Genomic DNA, 9461 nt, shown 5'->3' on the forward strand with positions numbered 1-9461 from the left:
TCCAAACAAAATAAACATTCACTCAGACATTCAGTACTCTTGAGATTATTCACTATTGTGGAGGTTACGAACTCTATTTCTCTTGTTTTAATTGCTATCTTTGAAACTTACCCTGCAAATCTCATAAAAACTGAAATTAATATGTTATTTCCACCTCCCAACTAATGCAAGTAGCTTAGAACACCTTTTTAACTTCAAGGGTGCTCTCCTAACTTACATACTAGAGTTGGTCAATATTTTAGCCTTGTCTTACTTTTTAGTTAATATTTATATTTATATAAACAGGTTTTATCTAGATTATGGGTTTACAAATTCATTGCTCACTCTTCTTTTTTGCATTATTTCTCCCTTGAAGTACTTCTTTCCCTCTTTCGTTCTCTTTCTTTTCTTTTCTTTTTTCTTTCTTTCACAGGTAGAGATACAGACAGTGCGAGAGAGAGAGAGAAAGGTCTTCCTTCCGTTGGTTCGCCCCCAATGGCCGCCATGGCCAGTGCTGCGCTGATCTGAAGCCAGGAGCCAGGTGCTTCCTTCCGGTCTCCCATGCAGGTACAGGAGCCCAAACACTTGGGCCATCCTCTACTGCCCTCCTGGGCCACAGCAGAGAGCTGGACTGGAAGAGGAGCAACCGGGACTAGAACCTGGCGTCCATATGGGATGCCGGCACAGTAGACAGAGGATTAACTAAGTGAGCCACGGCGCTGGCCCCGAAGTACATCTTTTAGTAGTTCGTTTAGTTTAGTTTTGCTGGTGATATATATATATGTATATATATATATATATGTATATACACACACACACACACACACACACACACACACAAGCTGTTAAAACATTCTTGTTGGGGCCAGCGCTGTGGTGTAGCAGGTTAAGCTGCCACCTGCACTTGCAGTGCCAGCATCCCATATGGGCACAAGTTTAAGACCTGGCTGCTCCACTTCCATCCGGCTCTCTGCTATGGCCTGGGAAAGCAGTAGAAGATGGCCCCAGTCCTTGGGCCCCTGCACCTGTGTGGGACACCCTGTGGATTTCTTAAAGATAAATCATTCATGAATCCTAAGATAAGCAATAATTTGTTGCATATGTTTATTTGAACACATTTTTGGTTCAATTAATTTGTTGTAATTATAATAAATAAGATTTTTTTCAATATTTATATTTATAAGTGATTGGTATAGATCAGGAATTCACAATCAAAGTTAATATGTAAATGAGTGAATGTTGGCTGTGTACCTATAAGACTTTTTTAGAGGTACTGATATTTGGATTTCATGTAATTTTCACAAATCAGAAAATATTTTTTTCTTTTTCCTCAATTTAAAATATTTAAAAACTATGGACCATACAAAACAGAAGGCAATCCTAACTTGGCACATGGGCATGTTTGCCTATAGTTGATCTATATTTTTCTTTGTAGTGGATCATCATCATCTGATTTTGTTATTATAATAAGTGCTCAATGACTTGGGGGGAACTTTTCTACCATTTTCTGGGCTTTGTAACAGCTAATATTACATAAGAGTATATGATTCAATGAATGCAGTAGAAATTGTCCATGAAGCTGTCTAGAATTGGTAAATTTGGAGAGAGTGCATCATTCATTACCATATATATATGTATATATATTATTTAAGTTATGCAGATTTCATATATTTCCTTTATACCATTTTAGGAATATAGTGGCACTTCCCCCCCACCCTCCCTCCCACCCACGCTCCAACTCTTGTTCCCCCTCCCTCTCAGATTCCCACTCTTAATTTTTACAATGATCTATTTTCAGTACACATAAAGGTAGTATAGTTAACCCTACCTTAGGTAAAAGAGTTTAACAAATAAAATGAAGAGAAAACAAAAGAAAATAGAACAAAACACTGTTCTTCAATGAAAAGAGACAAGGGCTATAAACAATCATTGATTCTCAAAGTATCTATTTCACTCCAATACACTATATTTCAGGTACTCCATTAGTTACCTTGGATCAAGAAAAACATAAGATATCTGTCTTTTTGGGACTAGCCTATTTCAATAAGTGTAATGGTTTCCAGTTGTGGCCATCTTATTGCAAAAGACAGGATTTCATTTTTTTTACAGATGAGTAGTACTCCATAGTGTATATATACCATAGTTCCTTCACCCAGTCTTCAGCTGATGGACATCTGGGTTGCTTCCATATCTTAGCTATTGTGAATTGAGCTGTAATGAACATGGGGTTACAGATAACTTTCATATACTGATTTCTTTTGATTTGTGTAAATTCCCAGGAGTGGGATGGCTGGGTCATATGGTAGGTCTATATTCAGATTCTGAGGTATCTCCATACTGTCTTCCACAGTGGCTTTACCAGTTTACATTCCCACCAACAGTGCATTACAGTACCTTTTCCCCCATATCCTCGTCACCCTTGATGATTTGTTGATTTCTGTATGGATTCTAACTGGGATGAGGTAAAATCTCGTTGTGGTTTCAATTTGCATTTCCCTGATGGCTAGTGATCCTGAGCATTTTCTCAAGTGTCTGTTGGTCATTTGAATTTCTTCTCTTGAAAGATGCCTGTTAGAGGTTATATGTAGTTAGATGTTGTAGGTTAAATTGTGATACCCCCTCCCCCAATTTATATGCTGATGTTCTAATCTCCAGTACCCTAGAATGTGATACTATTTGGAAATAAGGTATTGTAGATGTAATTAGTTAAGATGAGATCATATGGGAGTAAGGTAGGCCTCTAATCCAATATGACTAGTGTTCTTAGAAAAAGGGGAAATTTGGAGATAGACACACACAGGGAGAACCCTGTCTCAAAATCAGAGTTTTGCTTCCATAAGCGAAGAAACTACCAGAAGCTAGGATCTTCCCCTAGAGAATTTGGAAGGGCATGCCCCTGCTGAGATCTTGATTTCAGATTTCTGGCCTCCAGAACTGTGAACCATATGTTTTTGTTGCTTAGGCCACTCTCAATTTAGAAAAACTAATCTTGGGCCTTTATGTGGGTTATTATACCCTTGTGATCCTTCGGCACCCAAGTACACACAAGTTCTCCCTTTCCCATCAAATATAATAAAACTCATGGATATACATAGGCTTGAACTCTGCTTTCATGTTCCTGAATCCCCTTTAGTCCTGATTCCTCAGGCGAGTATATGAAGACCTCTGTAATTATCAGTCTTCTATGTGTCAAGCCCAGTGTGTGGCCCAGAGAAGCAGAGACAAGAAAAACAAATGTCTACTTTAAAAAAATTATGGGATGATAGAAGCATTCATTCCCAGTTTCTCTTTTTCTTTGGTATTGACATTTTAGAATGAAGTTGAAAAGGCTTGGTCACACTCTGGGTCTTTGATATTCCAGGACACTTCAACATATCCACAAATAACAAGTCTAGTGAGTTGAGTGATATCATCAGGCACCAACATTCTAGAGGTTAGTCGTGAGCTAGACAAGTGCCCTCTCCTTGTCTCATCTGTAACTGCAAAAAAATAACTCTTCTTCCTCTCCCATGAAATGGTGAGGGACTGAAGACAGATGTCTCTCTGAGGGGTCCAGTTGATCTCCTGTACTATGACCAGGCTGTGTGATTTTTTTCCCCCATTGTGAGTCCATTTAAGCTATAGCTTATGCCCCAAGAACTCTACTCTCTTTTTTTTTAAAGATTTATTTTATTTATTTAAAAGAGTTACAGAGAGAGGTGGAGACAGAGAGAGAGGTCTTCCATCTGCTGGTTCACTTCCCAGATGGCCACAACGGTTGGAGCTGTGCCGATCTGAAGCCAGGAGCCAGGATCTTCTTCCAGGTCTCCCACGTGGGTGCAGGGGTGCAAGGACTTGGGCCATCTTCTACTGCTATCCCAGGCCATAGCAGAGAGCTGGATCGGAAGTGGAGCAGCCGAGACTCGAACCAGCGCCCATATGGGATGCTGGTGTTTCAGGCTAGGGCGTTAACCCGCTGTGCCACAGTGCCAGCCCCAAGCCCTCTACTTTTGAATCCTTCTTTCTGTGCCATACCTAGGTCCTTCAGTTAGCAGGAGAGTAATTGACATTTATTGAGATCTTACTAAGTGCCAGATAAGGGACTAAGTATTTTTATGTGCAATTCTGTTTAATCTACTTAATAAGTAACCAGAACCCTATTATTGGGCATATGCTATGAACAAAAGAACTGAGACTTACAGTGTTAAAATAATAACTAGGGACCGGAGCTGTGGCATCATAGGTTAAGCCTCCTCCTGTGGCATTGGCATCCCATATAAGCACTGGTTTCAGTCTTGGATGCTTCCCTTCTGATCCAGCTCTCTGCCAATGAATGGCCTGAGAAAGTAGTGGAAGATGACCCAAGCCCTTGGGCCCCTGCATCCATGTGGGAGGCCCAGAAGAAGCTCCTGGATCCTGACTTTGGATCGGCCCAGCTCCAGGCATTGCAGCCAATTGTGGAGTGAGCCAGTGGATGGAAGACCTCTCTCTCTCTGTAACTCTGCCTTTCAAATAAATAAATAAATATTTTTTAAAAAATGACTAGCCAAGATCCCACAGCTAATAAATCAAGGTAGAGCTGACACCCACATGACTACAAAACATGTGCTTTCAGTCTTAACCATGGTGCCCCATCTCTCCCAGTTGTTATCCAGGAAACTCAGTATCTGAGAATTTACCAGGGTTTATCCTAAAGTTCTTCATCTAAGCGCTAAAGGAATCAGACATGAAGAAGATTAAGGAACATGTAAACAGAGTTTGAGGCTCTCTACATTCATGCATTATTATTAGATTTGATAGGAAGAGAAGACCTTGGGTGTGTACATAGGATCAGGATTATGAAGGTATAATTACTCACCTACAGGACTAATATTAGGTTTCTTAATTTGAGAATGGCATTTTTACAAAGTATACAAAGGGACCACTGAGATCTAGTGACAACCATGGCATGCAAAATTAGTACACATGCCTCAGTGACTCACTAGAAGTACAAGACAAAACACAATTGCATTGCAAGTGCCCTGGAGATTCTCTATTCCAAACTTTATTTCACATGTGAGGACACTGAGCCACTTAAGTGCAGACATTTATCTAATGAGGCATAACTTGTTAATGTCAGGGATAAACTAGAACCCACATTCTAGGTACCACTACACTGGCAAGCCTAGGAATGAATTCTGGAGACAAAGCAAAGTAATTTTTGTCAGTCCCCAGGACCATCATTCTGGGAGGTGATAGGGTAGGGCTTGTAAAACAATTAGTTCCCCATAATGAAGGACCTCTCAAATCACTTTGGATAAATAACTTGAGTTCTAGGAAGAAAGAAATCACATTTCCACATTTGATCTAGGGAAATCCTACTATGCTCTTGTCTGTGTAAACAGAACAAAAACACTGAAGATACAGGAACAAACAGTGAGAACACAACAAGCACACTCAGCATCCTGAGGTAATGAAGGCTGATCAGAAATTCTGGAAATAGAAGCATGGATCCTGACTTCCAAAAGACAAGCTCAAGAGGCTGGAAGGGATAGCACAGGGGCACTATCACAACTGAGTGTTTGTTCTCCAGTGGAGTTCCTAAGATTCTAGGGAAACTGCACTTTCTTCTCTCAAAATTCAGAATTAGAAATTCTGAAATGCTTGGTGTCTCTGTGAAGGTTTTGGGCTCTTTCCTAGTGGGCGAGTGGTTTCTGAGGCTATGGGGAATTGCTTGCACACAGCCACTGTGGGTTCCAGGTTACAAGTGTAAGTTAGCTCTCTATCTGTTGAGATCTGGAAGATACTATAGACATCACCCTCTTCTTCCAAGGGACTCCAACTGTATATTACATTTTCTTCCTTCTTTGCACAGCACACCAGTGTGTCATTGCAGTTGTTATTCACAGATGTCATTAAAATCTGTCTTCCTAAAATATGACACAGTGGTGCACTGAAGCTGGCTTGTATCAGCTTTTGAGAACTAACTGCTGCATTATCAGAAATTCTGAATGATGGTTGTTAAAGTCATCAAATTTAAATCATAAAATTTTGCAATTATTTTTGAAAAACAAAGGTAATACTCAAAATTTATCACTTTCAATTACTTTTGACATTTTAATGTTATCTGTGATTTTGAGATTGCATACACCTATTGTGTTTGTACTTTGTAATGTTGCATAACTGGCTATATCTTCCCAACTCCACATGACTTGAAATCAGTCATAGTTGGAGTATTTACAGCACAGAATTTGACAGATGGTACAAACTAGGGCTTGATTTTTGGTTTGTGACTCTAGACTTAAGAAGTGATGGAGAAAATGTTATCAATTCATACCGAGCTTAAAAGTGGGTTATGGGGGCTGGCACTGTGATGCAGCAGGTTAAAGGCTGGGCCTGAAATGCCGGCATCCCATATGGGTGTTGGTTCTAGTCTTGGCTCTTCCTCTTCCAATCCAGCTCTCTGCTATGGCCTGGGAAAGCAGTAGAAGATGGCCCAAGTCCTTGGGCTCCTGGACCCATGTGGGAGACCCAGAAGAAGCTCCTGGATCCTAGCTTCGGATTGGCACAGCTCCAGCCATTGTGGCCAATTGGGGAGTGAACCAGTGGATGGAAGACCTCTCTGTCTCTGTCTCTCTCTCTCTGCTTCTCCTTCTCTTCAAACTGTACTTTATACTTTGTGTGTCTGTGTGGATGTAAACAGTTGAAATCTCTACTTAGTATAGAGTTGGTCTTCTGTATATGAAGTCAGTTAAAAACAAATCTTCATGAAAAATGGGATGGGAAAGGGAGTAGGAGGTGGGATCGGAGTAGGGGTGGAGGACAGGAATGGGGGGGAAGTAACACTATATTCCTAAAAGCTGTATGAAATTTGTATTCATTAAATAGAAACCTTCAAAAGATAAAATAAAATGTTCTGTTTACTGATTTGTATGTGCTTTAAGAGTTTTGTGTTTTGCTTTAATGCATCCATAGTTTAAAGCTACAAAATTTTTGATAAGTCTGTTTTTAAACATGTTTTTATTAAAGCAATAAAAGTTGTGAATTACTGAAGTGTTACTAATAACAATCATATTTAAGTTCAGGTAATAGCTAGATCTGGAGCTGACAGTTGGTAGATAAGAAAGCAATCATATTTAGAGACAATAATCTTAGAGCAGTCTTGGAAAATCTATTAACATGAGGATCCTTCCTATTGATTGCTGCAGCCCTGTGAGGCAGTAAATAGAAGAATAAGAAAGAACTGACATGTAGCTTTCTAATTAAGAGGGACCTAGAAAGTAAATATATTCAGCAGTGTTGTGGGGAGCAACTCAGACTAGACTGTTACTGGAATTAAGACTTATTCTATGCATCTGCTCTCCCACAATATGGCGCTGGGAGAGAAGTAAACAGCTTCTACACAGCTGCCTCCAGTTCAACCAATAAACAGCAGGACCTGCTCCTGATTGGAGGAGAGCAGCGTACTCGGCGTGTGGGTAGCAGAGTTGGGATTGGTGGAAGAGGACTATAAAGGAGGAGAGAGACAACATGCACCAGGAACATCTATCTGAAGGAACACCTGAGCAGCCCCCGAGAGAGCCGGCCGGCGGTGTGCCGCTCCCCTGCAGAAGTGGGGAAAGTGGCAGGGGGAACCGCCCTTCCACGGAGGTGGAAGGGCCAGTAGCCAACCCGGGAAGAACCAGCAGCAAACCCGGGAAGGGCCAAGCAGACAAATGAACAGCGCAGGGTCCTGTGTCGTTCCTCCACAAAGAGGGGGAGCGACATAATGGTGCCGTGACTCGGATATGAAGCCTAGGCAGGGTCCTGTGTCGTTCCTCCTCGAAGAGGGGGAGTGACATAATGGTGCCGTGACTCGGATAGGAAGCCTAGGCAGGGTTTAGTGTCGTTCCTCCACGAAGAGGGGGAGCGACAAGTGTAAATGTGGGGATCACTTGTTTGTATCTGTAAGATAGTAAGGCATTAGTGGTAAGCTGATAAAGTTTTTTGATTCCAAGGTGTACAGAAAAACCTGGCTCAAGAGTGAAATACTATAACTGTTAGAAGGATTTACTCTAAATTAGAATTAGTGATGATTTGCAAAATGGTTTAGGTACAGAGAGAGGGGTCTTCCATCTACTGGTTCACTACCCAAATGACTGTGACGGCTGAAGCTGGGCCGATCAGAAACCAGAAGCCAAGAGTTTCTTCCAGGTCTCCCACATGGGTGCAGGGGAGCAAGGACTTGGGGCATACTTCATTGCCTTCCCAGGTACATTTGCAGGGAGCTGAATCAGAAGGGGAGCATCTGGGAATCAAAGCTGTACCCATATAGGATGCCAGCGCTGTGGACTGTGGCTTAACCTACTGTGCCACAGTGCCACCCTCAAATGGCTTCCTAAGGTTTGAAAACCTGGATTAGTTATAACAGTGATTTATGCAGATACACAGTAGTGAAATTGAACCAATGTGTGTGTGTGAGAGAGGTCTCAATGTTTTCCTGTAGAACTTTTACCTTATTTTGTTTTAAAAACTTCTTTTTGAAATTTTTTTTTTGGGGGGTGGCAGAAGAGTTGTGAACATGTATTTTTTTTTCTGCAAAAACAAAGACATTACCTTCACAAAGCTGTTGTCCAGAGATCAAGAGTTGTGGCTAAGAAGCTTTTAATTTCCCAAGCTGAGGAGCATGGCAGCCTTTGGAGAGCTAGTTTGGAATTAATATTAATTCCGTTACTATGTAGCTGTAGGATTCCGGAGAAGCTGCATAGGTTCACTGCGTTTAGTTTCTCATTTACAACATGAGAATTCAATCTCCTCCTCATATACTCATCAACACTTATCTATGTCTATACACTCGATCGTTCATTATCTGTGGAGAAAAACTGGTAACAGTGATTGCCTCTGAGAAGGGAAACTGCCTTCCCACTGTGTAACTTACGTTCATGGTAGAATTTGTGCAAGTGGATAAAACAACTGCTTCACTGGGAAACACTCCAATGAAAGCAAAATCAGGGACAAACAGTGTCAGAAGTCAGAAAAGCGACCAAAGAATAATTACGCGGGTCTTTGTGACCCAGTAGGTTTCAAAGGGATGTTGTAGTGACAGTGTTTCCCTTCAAGGGACAGGCAATTCCCTGGAAGGGTGGAACCAGAAAGGCACAGAGGCGTAAGCTTTGTGGTTGCGTCTAAGTGCCGGGTTCGCGAGCGTCCCAGTAAGAGCGGGGCGCCATTGCGGAGGGCGCGGCCTATTCTGGGAGGGGTCTGGCAGGGTCCCGATTCGCAGGGCGTTAGCACTACCCACTCATAAAATTCCAAAAACCCTTTTTCCCAGAACTCCGTTTTTCGTTTATCCTGCAGTTCCCAGCTTCTCCTGCGTGGCCGTTCCACGTTTGTCACTCACTTGCACGCAGCCAATCAGCATCTAGAGGTTCCGCTACTTTGCCAAAGGAGAGTGGCGCGCCAATGAACGTGCAGAATCACAGGAGAGGGGCGGGCCTGCGCGTGAGAGAGAGCCAGTCACAGTCCCTCGATGGCCGGCGCTCAGT

The 9461-nt window shown here is 42.0% G+C and overlaps 1 protein-coding gene across 1 annotated transcript in view; it reads left to right on the plus strand.

Annotated features, from left to right (window-relative positions):
- The window catches only part of LOC103345414 (phosphatidylinositol-binding clathrin assembly protein), a 36467-nt gene extending 27085 nt beyond the window's left edge, over positions 1–9382 (plus strand). Inside the window, exon 11 of the mRNA XM_089323954.1 lies at positions 9274–9382. Coding sequence (XP_089180080.1) covers positions 9274–9382 — 109 coding nt within the window. The remainder of the gene's footprint in view (positions 1–9273) is intronic.
- Positions 9383–9461: the final 79 nt, after the last annotated feature.

This window comes from Oryctolagus cuniculus, chromosome X (genome assembly GCF_051225735.1).
Source record: "Oryctolagus cuniculus isolate XC-2025 breed Fujian yellow rabbit chromosome X, ASM5122573v1, whole genome shotgun sequence".
In the NCBI taxonomy this organism is placed as follows: domain Eukaryota; kingdom Metazoa; phylum Chordata; class Mammalia; order Lagomorpha; family Leporidae; genus Oryctolagus; species Oryctolagus cuniculus.